At 43.4% G+C, this 15,242-nt stretch overlaps 1 protein-coding gene across 14 annotated transcripts in view; it reads left to right on the top strand.

Moving 5' to 3' along the window:
- SYNRG (synergin gamma) overlaps positions 1–12,415 on the top strand; it is a 70,930-nt gene extending 58,515 nt beyond the window's left edge. For 10 of the 14 annotated variants that reach the window (XM_053910471.2, XM_053910463.2, XM_053910474.2 and 7 more), the window contains 3 exons: positions 10,254–10,364; positions 10,679–10,714; positions 11,719–12,415. In XM_053910471.2, the coding sequence (XP_053766446.1) occupies positions 10,254–10,364; positions 10,679–10,714; positions 11,719–11,850 (279 nt within the window). In that variant the 3' untranslated portion in view covers positions 11,851–12,415. The remainder of the gene's footprint in view (positions 1–10,253; positions 10,365–10,678; positions 10,715–11,718) is intronic. The other 4 variants (XM_053910473.2, XM_053910472.2, XM_053910464.2 and 1 more) reach the window with 2 other exon arrangements.
- The last annotated feature ends 2,827 nt before the right edge of the window (positions 12,416–15,242 follow it).

Here is a 15,242-nt window from a genome sequence, read left to right as displayed (position 1 = left end):
ACTTCATTCAATATAAATTGGTACCACCCTGTGGAAAGTGTGTTTGGCAATCTGCTTCCCCCTCCTGTGAACTCGTTGAGGACAGGGACCAAGACCACATTTTATTTATGTTTTGTTCTCCACCCGAGCGCAGTGCCAGGCACTGCACAGACACCCAGTGAAGGTGGAGTGAACTGAAGGCCCTAGCACCGTTCAGAGTGGCCGACTCGGTAATTCCACTTGAAAACTTCCTAAGGCAACACTTCTAAATACAAACTCACAAAAAGAAGCAAGTTAAATACACAAATTATTCTCTGTAAAAGCGAAAAATTGGAAATAACCCAGAAGTCCAAATCTAGAGGACTAGTCGAGTAAATTGTGTGGCTCTTCATACTAGGGTGTTGCACAACCATTCTTTAAAGGAGACAAACTCTGCAGTAACACAGAACTGTTACTACAGGGCTGGAAGGAACTTTGCCAGAATGGTAATAGGGTTGTGTTTGGTGATGGATCCCTGGGTTTTTAAAACATCTCTAAGCTCCAGCTATGAAGGAAGATGGTTGGCTAGTGAGGTCCGTGAGGGCGCCTGTGAGGTTGTGGGATAAAGAAGGAGGTGTTACCAGTCGTTTATCATGGAGTTCCGTGTGTTCCCTTTGCATCAGTGACATTGTATTTCATCAGGGCCTCTACTCAGTCTTGCCAAGGTCTCACTTCAAAACCCATCTGTTCCATGTTTTTACAGCAAAAAGGTATCTAAGACCAAGTATTAGGAATCTTGAGCTCAGTGTGTATGTGTCTGGGTCTCCTAATTCATCCACTTTCTCCTTCCTAACCTGGGGCTAATATGAATCGGATAAAGTGTGAATGTCATCATCGTTAGCCACCTTTTACTGAATGCTTGCCATGTACTAGACCAATGCGGATCCTGGCCAGCGGGATCCGTGTGTTGTGGCAGCAATGGACAAATTTACACGGACTACAGAAATCCTGTGGAGAAAAAGGGACGGTATGGCCACTCTCTAAGTGAGAGAGGTCAAGAGGGCCAGAGAGAACCTGACCCCTGCCTGGACAGGCTTTCATTGCTTTTCTGGGCACATTACATCGAAGTTGATCCTCATTTACTATGCAAGGGTTCACTGTAGGTGATTACTTTTTACAGACAACAAAGGACAGAATGCTGCTACTTCAAAGAGAAGCATGTTCCAGATCAAGGGGGAAAGTGGTTGAACTGGTTACACTCCATACTTGGGAGGTTTAGCACAGACTTTAGGAAGTTAAAGATACTTAGTAAACATTTGCTGCCTCATTTCAGGGTGAGGGAGTTTTAGCAAAAGCAAGTCTTATAGCAGCCTAGGTACAATGCAGGCCTGATTCCCCACAGGGGAACCTATCTGTGGGCGTGGATCCTGCCTGCCGGACCTCGCTCCCACTGGCTTTTCTGAGTGGGGGCTGGGCTACATTTCCCACACGTGGAACAGTTCCCTATATTAGACCCTATTTTTCACTCTTTATGTAGATGTTATTTATTTAATACTCACAAAAATCTTGAGGGTAGATACTTTTATTCTACCCCTTTTACAGATGAAGAAACTAAAGCACAGAGATATTGTTGAGACCTGGGTTCAGTGTGAAAGTCAGAATTCTGCTTTTTCAACCATTACACTCTGTTGCCTCCTTGAAGTGCACAAGCTAGGTGGGTAAAACCAGACATGGGCAGAAGCCTTTGGGGAAAAGTGAGTTGTTACTTAGGATCAAGGTCAATGAAACACCAGGAGTCTTTCTGGCAGCAACTTGATATAAACAGTCAAGTTCTTTACCCCTATTTATATCCCAGGACTATAAAGTAATTTCAAAGCCTTTTACTTTCCGTTTAGATTTTAAGGTCCTTCGTTTTGGTAGCAATCCATTTCTCATTGTAATTAACACTTTGAAAACTAGATTTCTGCACAAACCTTCAAATCGGCTGCCCATTTCTTCTCTTTGGTACTGTTAGAAAAAGATGGCTGTAATTGTAAAGCATCCCTGTTTGCCGTGAGCTCTTTGAAGAAAGGGTATCACAGAAGACCAAGCACATTACCCGAGCTTAGTATGGATTAGTCCTTCTCAGTTTGGGACAAAGGCTAACTGGGGAGAATCCCAGCTTGGGTTGCTGTCACGTGTTTATTTCTCAAGGCAGCTGCTCTCCCGAGGAGGTGGCAGCCAGTTTCATCCGTGAACATCCTCCCAAACTTCTAAGCTCCCACGATGCACAGCTGTGCATGAGAAAGGTCTCTGATGGCCCCTTCAGGCCTGCCTTTCCTCCCTGCCTTTCTTCATTTTTCTTTCTTCTTCTTTTCTTCTTTTTGTTAAAATATATATAGTGAAACGCAAAAATCTTAGTTATACCATTCAGTAAGTCTTGACAAACTCTGAGCCCATATAACCCCTGTGCCTGTGAAGACAGAGAATACTCCACCATCCCAGAAAGTTCCCTCCTGCTCCTGCGTTGTCACCACTCCACTCAGAGACAATCCCTGTTCCGATGTTTCACACCAATGATTAACTTGGTTCAGACCTTTTTAAAGAAGCCACAGAATTTGATTTTGTGATTTCGAAGAAAGCCTGTAGGGCTTGGTCACCCACCTGACCTGGGAAGTGTTGCCCTGTTCACATGTGGTGGTTCTAAATCCCCCCGTGTGACAGCATGTCAGGAAAATGGGGTGAGTGGCCCGGCATTTGTCCCCTCTCCTTCAGGCTCCCATTGAGAACATCCATTTTGGGCATCCATGTCTAGAGAGCGAGTTTACCTGACATGTCTTTGGACACCGGATAGGTTACAGACATTAGTTAGTTGGCAACTAGACGACACAGGAACACACTGCAGATTGTGCGCGAACACCAGCAAGTTCATTTCTCTACCGATGCTTCTCTCTGATTGCTTTTTTCACCAGGTTAGCTACGACAGGAAAGCAGCCGTTCTCTGCTCAGGTAATTTTCCTAATTACACCATGTCGTTTCCTCTTGGTAACTGGTAGGTCCATGGTCTATAAAACTGACTTGAGTTGCCCACTGCATGGAGAATAGCATGCGTTCCACAGAGGAAATATCAGGTATGAATTGTCAGGAAGAAGCTACTGCTCTAAAACTAGATGCATAAATATTAATGACACACACCATTATCTGTGTAGTTCGGTTCACTTGGAAGAAAACTTTATACACTGCAAGGACTCTGGATTAGAGGCTCAAAGCAGGGGAATCATTTCCGGAATAGGAGGCATGATTGAGGTTGTATAGGAATCTTAACTGTTTACATCATTGCTTCATTTTAGGTAGAATTTAAAGTTCCTTAATGAACCCAATTGCCACAGTCAGCTCTTTGATTTTTGTAATGCTAATGTAATAGTCAGTGTTTATTTTGCAACTAGAAACTGCCAAGTATTGCACTATATGCTTTACATTTGTTCTCATTTAATCCTGGTAACAGTCCTAGGTCAGTAGTATAGTCCCTACTTTGACAGGTGAAGAAATTGGGGCTCAGAGATGAAACTTCCCTAACACTGACAGATCTGGGATTTGAATGCACATCATCCTTTGAAAGTCCTTTCTCTTCCTACGGTGTTAGTCCCGGCTTCAGGAACGCTAAAAAAGACGTGTTTCTTCTCATGAAGACTTCATGAGACTGTCCTCATTAAAAGACAGCTAGCACTTTGCTCCAGGAGGAAGTCCCAGCGTGTTAGTGCTACGTTGCAGTCACGGTGCCTGGGCTGAGGAGCGCAGGGTACACAGTCTTCAACTCCAAATCCTGGCTCCTTGGTGTTTACTTAAGCTGGAAGTCATACCAGCAGTTTTATCTTCCCCTTTCCTTTTACACCAGGTACGTGGACTCAAACTCCCTCTGGTGGTGGACGCTAGGCACAGACTGCGTGAGAACTCGGAAGCAAAAACCACCTATTAGTGAGACAAGTGAATTGTTGTCCAAGACTTTATGTTGTGGAGATGTGTTGACGTTTAGTAGGTTTGGAACAAAGAAAGACTCGGTCCTGGAAAACAAAACTAATCCATCTCTGCCATACAAAGTCTATGAAAAAAGACGTTCTCCTGGCCCGTCAATTGAAAATCACACAGGCACTTTGATTCCGCTATTTTCCTCAGTGTAATACAAATTCTTTTGTGCCTCTTTTCCATGTGACATAAGCAGTGAATTTCAGACTACTCCCTATTGCTGTGGCATATCAGGAAAACAGTTTATTTTTAATAATGATAGCGTTTTTATCGTCTTGCCAGTCTGCACAGTGTTTTAGAGACAGAACCTTCCTCGTGTCTTGCTCGGCTGTCCTCAGTGGACAGAAGGTGGGTGTGGTTCGTAGAAGAAGGCCCTCCCCCCCAAAGGTGTCCAGTCCTAACCCTTGGAACTTTTGAGTTTATTACCTTATATGGTAAAAAGGGACTTTACAGATGGAACTAAGTTAAAGATCTTCAGATGGGGAATCTATCCTGGATAGTCCAAGTGGGCCTGGTGTCCTCACATGGACCCTTATAAGAGGCAGGCAGGAGAGTGAGAATGAGAAAAAGTGACAAGACAGAGGAAGCAGAGAAAGAAAGATGGGCAGATGCTATGCCATTGGCTTTGAAGATGGAAAATGGGTCCATGGTCCAGGGAGTATGCAGGTGGGCTCTAGGCAAAGAAATAGAGTCTCCCCTAGAATTTCCAGGGAATGCAGAATTCCGACCTCCAGAACTGTTAGAGAATAAATTTATATTGTTTTAAGTGAATAAATTTATGCAAATTTGTTATAGCAGCAATAGGGGAAATTATCCAAAATATTGTAGCCAAGAATGGTTACATTGTAACACAAACCAAAAGTCTGCAATTGCTCATGGAACTTCTGTCTAGATCACATTTTATATCAGTCAGATTAGGCTGGGCTGGGCCGGATTACAAACCGGGCCCACCCCCCCCCCCACCCTGATTTAGCGATGTGAAGGAACAAGGCTTTATTTCTTGCTCCTACTACACGCGCATCTCAAGTTGGAGGGGTCTCTGTGGCGTGCCCTTCTCACTCAGGGACCTAGGCTGACAGAGCCTCCACCATGTGCAGTACAGCTGGTCACAATGGGAAGGTCAAAGGAGCGTTAGTCTTAAATGCCTCCTTTCAGAAGTGACCCATGTGACATGCTCACAGGCTGCTGACCATGGCACGTCGTACGGCCTCGCCTAATTTAATGGGAGGAAAATGAGAACATTGGTTAAGGACAGTAATTACTACCAAAGTCTTCTTCCTTAATAATGACTTTCTTGGACATCATTTTAGCAATTTATTAATGGCTAAAGATTCAGGATGATATATCCCAGTCTGCCTCTGGGGCTTGTTAATGTATAATATAACTTTTTTTTTTCTCTTACTAAATGCATGAAATACTTCCCAATTAAAGTAAATGATGTTTAATTTAGGTGTGGCCTGTAGAGGGCACACCTTCTTACAGAAGCACCGTCCCTGAGGGGTGTCTCGGGTCGCTGTGCACGGGGCACTCCCCCTGCTTGCAGAATGTGCTCATAAAGGCCGGTTTTACCACTTGAGAGATTAACCACAGGGCAGTTCATGCAGAGCGTTATCATTTTCCCTGGAAATTACAATATGACCTTTTCATTTTTTTCTTCCCTTATCCCTTTGGTAGACAGATGTTAAAGGGCTTTTGTTAATTTGATTAATTTTAAGATTCAGAGTTTTCCCAGATGCTGCTGTGTTTTTAACCTCTTCACAAACCGTGTTTCGTTTGTCAGAGTGGCTAACTGTGATAGCCACTTAGAGTATTTTACCCTTTCCCAGGGCACTTTTCATGTATCTCTAAGGGCAGCAGCACCAACTGCCGGGCGGGATTGGGGGTGGTGGTGAATGAGATGTTACCATTTTACAGATGACAGAATTGGGCAGCAAACAAATAATAATACCGCCTATTTCTAGACTTGACAGAAGTGGCCACAATTGTGCTAAAAAAGAAAAATCCCTCTGGCTCAGTTGAGGCCGCGGAGTTTTCCGGCTGTCACAGAGGTCAGCGTGTCAGGCCCACAGTTGAAACATCCCCGCCCCTTTCTTCTTCAAGGACCACCCCCCTTTCCTCAGGTGTGATTTGAGTGGATTTAGCTCAAGTTAGTTTGAGAAAGATTTGTAAGAGCTAATACATGGTTTATTTCAAAGTAGTAAGGGATGGGGAAGCATCGTATATAATCTACACATTTTTCTAGGAGGGAGCCCTTTTTTTCCTGGGGGAGAATAATACAATTTTGCAAGTATAAAAACAGTGTAGTAACTCCTCAGTGATTCAGCCTTAAATAACTATAGAAAATGTGGGTAGCTATTATTTTGGCAGGGATTTTCCATCATCCTGGGTCACCTCGGTATCCATGACGACAACGCAGCCAGCACGCCAGGCTCCCAGATCCTTGACCCCTGCACTGCAGCACCTGGTCTCCCCCTCCCTCCAGCCTCCGTTCTCAGGATCACACCTTGGCACCGTGCAGGCTTCCATCCGGGCATCTCTCTGGGCCCACGTTGGTGGCCGCCCAGCCTTTTCACACTTGACTCACACTCTTCTTGTTTTTGGTTCTCAAGACAGGACAGTTGTTTTGAACCTTTTACTTGGTTCCTGTCAGCTCCCTTCCATCTTGACTTTCTTTCCCATCTGCTTAGTCCTTGGCTTTTGAGGTCATTTATGTCTGTCCTGGGACAAACCACTCTCTTGGTTTGCTCAGGACTGAGGGGTTTCCTCAGAGCTGAAACTGGAACGGTTTGCACAAACCAGCAGATTGGGCACCGCAGTCTGTTACAGCCATGTGTGGAAGTTCCATATGGTGGCGTCTCTGGCATCTCTTCTCAACTTCGCGTTCAGTGACATCACATTGGTGGCTTGGAATCAACCATGGTGGAAGCATTTATACCATGGAAATCGCAAATGCTACAAACGGGGCTTGATTTGTTGTTTTGTTGATTGTCTAGACTGAAGACGGTTATAGAGAAAGTGCTAGGATTGCGGATTAAACTTAGAAGTGCGTGTCTGGAGCCATCATATTGTGAATAGAACAGAGTTGAGGAAGCATTCTCCAGGATTTGAGAACTATTGGGTTGGCCAAAAAGTCCGTTTAGTTTTTTTCTGTAAAATAAATGATACATATTTCATTTTCACCAATAACTTTATTGATTTGGATATTTTGAGTATGTTGGCTATCTCCCACTCTTGGCTTCTAGTGGGCAGAGGCCAGGGGTGCTGCTAAACATCTTCCAATGTGTAAGACAGCCCCACAGCAAAGAATTATTTGGCCAAAATGTCAATAGGACCAGAAACTTTGCAAACCACTTTTGACATGTTCATCACTCACAGCACCTTCTCCATACAGTGTACAAATCTTCTTTAGTATTTCAGTTCCATTTTTACCTTTCTTGAAATAATAAAGCATAATACACCAGAAATGTATATTTTCTTAAATCTTCAATATTAAAATGGCTGCACCAGAAATTCACCAATTTTGATTTTTTTAATGCTCGCTGATATGACAGCTGTCACAATAGAATCAACAATTATTTCAAATGAAGTTAAAGACAAATAAGCACTACTAGAGCTATTGTATGGAAAAAAATTAATGAACTTTTTAGCCAACCCAATATTATCTGATTGAGCAAAGAACACAAATTTGACAGACGAGTGAAATTCTGAAATAACGTCTCTGCTGTTTCACTTTAATCCCAGTCCTTAACATGAAAACATCAACCAGCATTCACGTCAGAACTATACTCTTTTGTGCAAGTATGAGTGTAGATTGATTATGGATCCAGGAGTTGGGCAAAAATTCTCAAAGAAAGCCTTCTCTGCAAATCAAGTGGCTATAGTACTTGCAATAAAGATGATTATATATTTATTGTACTTGTAAATTGTGTATTACACTTCCTTTGTATCAGTGAAATTTATAATAAACAAGTGTGTGGGCATTATACTTTTTCCACTTTGGAAAGTCAGTTCTTTTTTTTCCCTATCCTCACCTGAGGACATTTTATTTTCATTGCTGAGAGAGAGAGACATCGGTGGCCTTCTCATATGTGCCTCAAGTCCTGACTTGAACCCACAACCTTTTGGTTTATGGGACGATGGTCCAACGAACTGAGCCACACTGGCCAGGGCTTAATGGTGGGAGAGGGGGAACTATTTTGCCCCCACATCATTCAGGGATCCTGCTATACATCCTACAACGCAGAGGACAGGCCCCACAACAAAGAATTACCCGAGTTAAAATGTCAGGGTTGGCAAGTTTGAGAACCCTGCTCTAGGGCATATATAAGCAAAATAAACTAGTCTAGGTATATCTAAAACTTCTTCACATTGAGAATCCAACTCTTCTGAATCTTTTTTTTTTTTTGCTTTGGTGGTGTTTTTTGTTTGCTTTTTCTGTTTTTCAAGTGTTTTTCTTCATTGAGGAATAACTTACACACAATGAAATGCACGGATCTTAAATGTATAGTTAGATGAGCTTTGACAAATGCATGCAGCCGTGTAGTCCACACCCTAAACACATGGAGTATTTTCATCAACCCTAGAGTTCCGTGTTGTCACTTCCCACGCAGTCCCCTGATCCGATTCCAAAACATCCAGTGATCTGTTTTCCCTGGATTTCCATCACCATAGATGTGCCTGTTCTAGAACTATATGTAAATGAAATTATGTAATATATACAATGTTCTGTGTCCATCTGGCTGCTTCTGCATAGCGCGTTTTAAAAATTCATCTATGTTGTTTTATGCGTCAGTTTGATCTCTTTTGCCACAGAGTAATATTCCATTGTATTAATATACCGTGGTTTTATAAAATCCATCTTATTGTTTGTAGACACAAGGTATTTCCAGTTTTGGCTAATAAGAGTACAGCTGCTATGAACACCTCTTGTGCAAGACGTTTGTTAACATACGTTCTCATTTCTCTTGGATAAACATCTAGGAGTGGAACTGCAAGTTTGTATAGGAGGTGTATATTTTATCTTTCAAGAAATTAACAGCTTCCCAAAGTTGGGACCTGCCCTTTTACTCATGGAGCTACGCTCTCCATATTTCATAGATTTGTTCTAAAGAATAAATTAGATAATGCATGTAAAGAGTTTGGGGTGGTACTTGGCACAAGTAAGAGCTTGACTCATTAGCCGTTGTTAGCGTTACTGTCTCTAGCTGATAACTTCCAGGTCTCTCATTCTCGAGCACTAGGACTGTGTCCCCGGCTGCCTGCTTATGTAACATCAGGACTTGGCTGTGCTATAGGCAACTCCACCAGCCTGGACCAAACCGAGCTCTTCTCCCCATCCACCATCCCCAAACCTGGTTCTGCTCTCCTGTGCCTTATTATGGTGAATCCTCTCAGTTGCCCAAGACCTCTTCCCTCCTCGCATAAAAATAGATCGGCCAGAGCTGTTAACTCTACTGCCTTAGTAGCTCTCATATGTCCACTTCTCTCCATTCCCCACTGTTGCTGCCTTAGTTCAGACCTTCAGTGTCTGTGTCCTGGACTACAACAGCCTAGTAACTGAGGCCCATACCTGGAAGATTACTTCCTCCAATTCACTGCCTACACTGCAGCCAGAGGGATCTGTCCATAATACACACCGGATTCTGCCATGATCCAATTAGAGCCCTTAATGGCTTCCCAGGATAAAACCTCAACACCTCAGTTCCTTTCAAGGCCTCTTGCTCCAGTTCCATCACTTACCCCTTTCATAAGCTTGGCTCCCTCCCCTGAGATTTCTTCCCATACCCAATCTTTTGCTTAGATCCTTTGCCCAGGCTGTGTGTTCTATGTAGAATAAATATCCTTCCCTCCCCTAACTCTTCCTCCCCATCCTCTTCACCTCACATATACCCATCAGGACTCTGCCAAGTTGTATCTAAGTTTTAGGAAGCGTTCCCTGCCATCAGCTTCCTTTCCCCTGGGGTTGAGGTAAGCCCCCCCACACACACACACACACGGGTGCCCTGACACTCGGTACTTTACCCTAGTGTGGCTTTCATCACACCGTGCTCCCTGAGCTCTACCCTAGGCTCCTGCCCGAGACCGAGTTCTCGGAGGACAGGGACTGACTTTTGCTCATGCTAGCATCCCTAGTGCCCAGAACACGCAGGTACTCGGTAAACATTTGGGAAATTGAGTTGTACTGATGGTGTAAGAGAGTTAACTTAATTTACTATTGGACCTATTGGGGAAGAGTGATCAGGGAGTGAAACCAACAGCATTTGGGATTACCAGGTTCTTACCTGTTTTCACAGCCTGATGAAAATTCACTGGATTTTTCCTCTTGTATGCTGCGGCCTGGTATTAAAAATGCTCAGGAGCTTGCTTGTGGGGTGTGCCTGTTAAACGTGGACTCCAGGAGCCGGGTAAGTCACACACCTTTCCCCTGCAGATGGCAAAATACATTCCAAATACAGCCTGGGGGATAACCCCATTTAGATCACTTGACTACAAGGTCTGTGCCCAGAGGTAGTGGGGATTTTATGAAGTCTTGAAATCGGACCACAGAAATAGACATACTGTTTCAAAAGAGCAGTCTGGGAAGCTGTTGCGGGGAAGCGTGGGGTTTGCGTTGTGCCTGCTGCACCTAGTAGGGTGGTAAAGAGAAAAGGAGTCATTTGCAGGCAAGAGGCTCTGTTCTGGATATTTTGTTGACCTTATGGTTTCAACGTTATTTCAGAAAGAAGAGAAGCCTGCAGAGGAACATCCTAAAAAAGTATGAACCAGTTACACATTATCTTAGTGTCTCCATCTTAATTTCGAATGTGGAAGGCAAATCAGATGATTCCACTGCCATCCCGAACTGTTCCAATCATGAATGCTTTACTGAGTCACCTTTGTTCCCATGTTTGGTTTAGTCGACTAACTGTCTGTGTGGATCCACTTCTGTCTTGTTTGCATGCTTGTATCTCATAATTGGCTTCTGGTGTTGTGGCGAGTAGAGTAACACAATGAGCAACTTCTGGAAGATCAGAAGTTCCAATGACACACAGTGAGATCAAAGAACTTCAGGATTTGACCATTATCAGACAAAAAACAAATTGTTTGGGTTTTAGAGTTTTGTTTTATTGAGTTATAATGCTTTAAAAAGCACTATAAATAGTCCCCAGGATGCGGTTGTGGTTAGGAGTGGCTGGCTGTAACTCACCTATAAACATTACTCATCTGGAAATTATTCTCCTATGTTTAATATCTTCTTCTTCTTCTTCTTTTTTTTTAACAAACCTGTACCTATTTGAACTTTTAAATTATGTTGATTCAGTTATCAGCTCCCAATGGCATTGGACCCTAAGAGTTTATAATCTTATGTTTTCTTTCATGATAGAACTGTAATTAGCCACCAAATATAAGGGATTACATGTTACGGTCAAATGCCACCTTCGGGGAAGGGCTTTCTTTCCTTCACCACCACAAGGGATAAAAATCAGCCACAAAGGCTGTGGTAGTCCCCCTTCTCATGACACCGTCCCACCCCCCCCAGACTCTGCCGCTCCCATGAAAGATCTGGCCGCCTTTTGCTGAAATTGGGTTTAATGGTAAAGATTTTTTCATACCTTTAGTTAGCAGTAAAACACCTTCTGACCTGAATTTCAATAGCCGCCCGCTCAGCTTTTGTGTGTGTGCCAGTTTGGCCTTGGCTTCTGTGACCTGGAGAAGTGCTCGTGCGGCTCTGAGGTGCAGAAGCCTGACTTGCTCCACATGTCTGTCTGTTCCCGGCAGGCGTTCAACTCAGAAACAGACAGCTTCAAGCTGGCCTACGGAGGACACCAGTATCACGCCAGCTGTGCCAACTTCTGGATCAACTGTGTGGAACCAAAACCTCCTGGCCTCATCCTGCCTGATTTGCTCTGAAAAGCTCCTCTATGAAGTACCAGCTGGGTTTATGGGGTTTTGGGGGGGGGCGGGGGGTCACACCCATGGGTGCCAGGGACCAATGAACAGAATGCAAGTACTGCAAAGTTCACCTATATTAATTTATATGAAGAATTCCCCAATGGGTGGGTGTGAAAAAAGCTGCAGTTTTTAGTTATTCTTACAGGTGACCTTTGTCCCCTGGGTCCCACTGCCAGTCTTTGGGATTTGTGGTAAAATTGCCCTACCCAAACTACATGTGGGACCCAGGGGACAAAGGTCATCTTTAGTTTGCTAACTTACCTCTAGTTCTCTTAAGGTGTTTTAAAATAGGGACCACAACTTTCTTTATCTAAGGAATAATTTGCTGCTGCAGTATTGAAACTGTGAAGAACTGACATTTGAAGAAAAATAAATTATTGTTGCAGGGTTGGCATTGGCTAGAATGCTGAGCCAGTGCTTATTTATATCTAGAACGCGTACTGTCCTGTGAAGCGGGGTGCACTTATCCCCATTTCGTGTGTACATACGTGGAACGAATAAAGAAGGGAAATTGTGATCAAAATGTCCTTTTTACAGAAGAAATTCTGTCCGTCTCCAGTGAACAGTGACAGGTAAGCGCAGACTCGCTACCTTCGCTGATGCACCTGAGCCAGTTCTCCACTCTCTTCCTTCATTTCTACAACTGTCAACTTGCAAGACTTTTCCCCCTAACAGACCTGAGTAATTAGCAGTGGAGAATTTTCCTTTGGACAGAGGCCCAAATCCTTGAGTATTGAGATGAATATCCTTCCCCTTAGGGGCCTTCACTGAAAACCTTCTGTTTTACCTCACATACCGGCTGTGAGCGTGGTGCTGTTTTCAGGCGATTTGGAAAGACAGCTGAGTGAAATCTTTCTGTGGTGGCCTCTGCCCAAACTTCCAAAAATGACTGCATAGGTACCAGTACTGCCTGACTTAGCAGCATCTCTGGGAGAGACGTGAAAATTCAGGGTTAGGAGGTAGAGCTCCTGGCCGAGTGAGGTGAATGCTATGATGTGTGTTTATAGTAAAGGCTACAGAACTTAGACGCAGTGGAAGAAAACTGTTCAGAAAGAGCACTGAATTTTAGAAGGAAAAGGCTCATGCTTTTGTGGGGAATTTTGCCACACTAGCTAAATGCATGAAAGTGGGGGGGAAGAAGCCACAGGGTGAAGACGGTGTTGTTCCTACGGAGAACATGCCCATCTAGGACACCATTTCTCCGAATGGTTAATTATGTGCTTTGTGAAGAGATTCTGAATCCTAATGTTTCATTTTGTATGACTCACGCTCTCTGACCTAGGCTGTCTTTATTTGTGAACCGAAAAATTTGGTTTTGCCAATATAATTGCTGCTTTACATAATTAATAGATTACTTTCCCTTCTCAGGACAAAACTTGAGGGAAATGTTTTGTTCCATTATTACACCTTTTACCTCCATCTTCTCCAAAAAAGGTATAGAACATATTTCATTAAACAGAGATTGACGAGGCTTCTGCTTCACCTTACTAGGCGCCAGAATGCAGGGAGGTGCTGATAAGATAAATCTGTTTTTCTTATTTGCTCCCATTGATAGCATCTCCATCTACTAAGGACTGAGACCTTCGGAACCGTTGCTGCCACAAGACAAAGACTAGTGGAGTGTTAGTAACAGCACACCCGGGCCAGTTTCTAGCAGCTTTTCCTGAGGCCTCTGTGCTCCAGTTCTGCCTGTGCAGCACCGAGGGCTTCAAACGGCACCCACATTCAAGCAGGCTTCTAACTGGTTTTGTATCTGCCACAACAGACCGTAGCAAAACCTACCTGGGCTGTAAGAATGGCACCCAGTTTGACAGAATGTACACTGCTGAGACTTTTTTTTGAAATGCTGTATGGATTAGTCTGTCACAATGGCCTGTATCAGTAACATTTTTAAAAGTATGCTCACCTACTGCTAACTAGAATGATTTCCATGCCTAGATATATTCCTGAATTTCTTAGACAAAATTTCTAATTACCGCTGACCTTCCCAAGTATGGTGGGTTCAGTCACTCCACGGGAGGCGGGAGAGGAAACTACAGCAAACATCCACAAAGAGCCCTCGCTACGAAAAGTATTCATTACTTTCGGTATCTGTTCATAGAAATGTCGTATTAGATGCCACCAGTAAGGGTCTGGGGAGTATGGAATACCATTGCACTGGTTTTAGTTACGCAGGTTTATTAAAATGACTCAGCACTGCGTTCAGCTTCTCCTCAGCGCTTGTTAGCGAGTCCAGTGTCCCTGGAAACAGTAACCAAGGTTACTTATTTCCACACTGTGTATTGTGCTGGCAGCTTCACCCCGCTGCTTGAGTGGCAATTAATAAGCCCTTCTTTAAAAATTGTTTTGCCTTTAAAATTTCGATGGCAGTGTGTAATTTTTGTCTGGACATGCTTAAAGTAGAAGTGCACAGGGTATATTAGGGTATTACCCACGTTGTAGTTTCCTGTGGCACTATAGAGGCTGCATATTTTAAATTGAGCATTTCAAGGTTGCGTATTTTTTGTTTGAAGACGCCTGCTACTTGCTTTTTATTTAATGACAAGTGTGTTCTTAAGCTTTGAAAAGATTATAGGGCCTTTATGTTGCAGAAAATTCAAATGCTTTCCCTGCCTGGGATCACCACAGAAGTTACCCCGCCATCTTCTAGGTCACACAGCTTCCTTTGTGACCAGCTAATCAACTCTGACATTTAGATTAGAAAGGGGTTAGGCTTCCCTGGGGCTAAGAATGCTTAGTTAGTGCATCCCAGTAGTGGTGTTTGCCAGGATTTCCGCAGGAAATTTCCTTAATTCCTGAGAACATCTGTCACTAGGTGTTTTCTTACTGTAGGACAGTGATTGTGTTGGACTTTTATCCAGAGGCTGAGACTTAGTTTGTCTTCATACTACAGCAGCCACGGACTCCATAGCCATGGGACAGTGTTATTGTTCCTTTGAATGACTTCTGATCATGTGCTGATGTAGCATCTATGGTTCCTCTGATTTCCCATAGAAACTATTAACTCTACTGGAATTTTTCTATTTAGACGGTAATGATGCATGTTTGTAAAAGTGGGCAAATGGTATGAAACAAGTTAGAATTTGGATGCCAGAGACCAGGTAAAATCTGAAAGATATAATTTATATAAATACACAGCCCCTCGCATTACATTCATGGATTCTTGCCAAAATAGACCAAAACTCTAGAAAATTATTCCACGGATAAGCTAGCTACAACCTACCTGGTAAATGGAGTTTAAAAAATAAAAAAGCAGTGCTGTGCCCAGTGGCTGCCCTCTCTAACAGGAAGGGGCAGCCTGGTAATGCCCAGTGACTGCTCAGGAAATGGAATAAAGGAGAACTAATTAA

The sequence above is a fragment of the Desmodus rotundus genome, chromosome 9 (assembly GCF_022682495.2).
Source record: "Desmodus rotundus isolate HL8 chromosome 9, HLdesRot8A.1, whole genome shotgun sequence".
Taxonomy (NCBI): Eukaryota; Metazoa; Chordata; class Mammalia; order Chiroptera; family Phyllostomidae; genus Desmodus; species Desmodus rotundus.
This window is presented reverse-complemented; position numbering and strand designations above follow the sequence as displayed.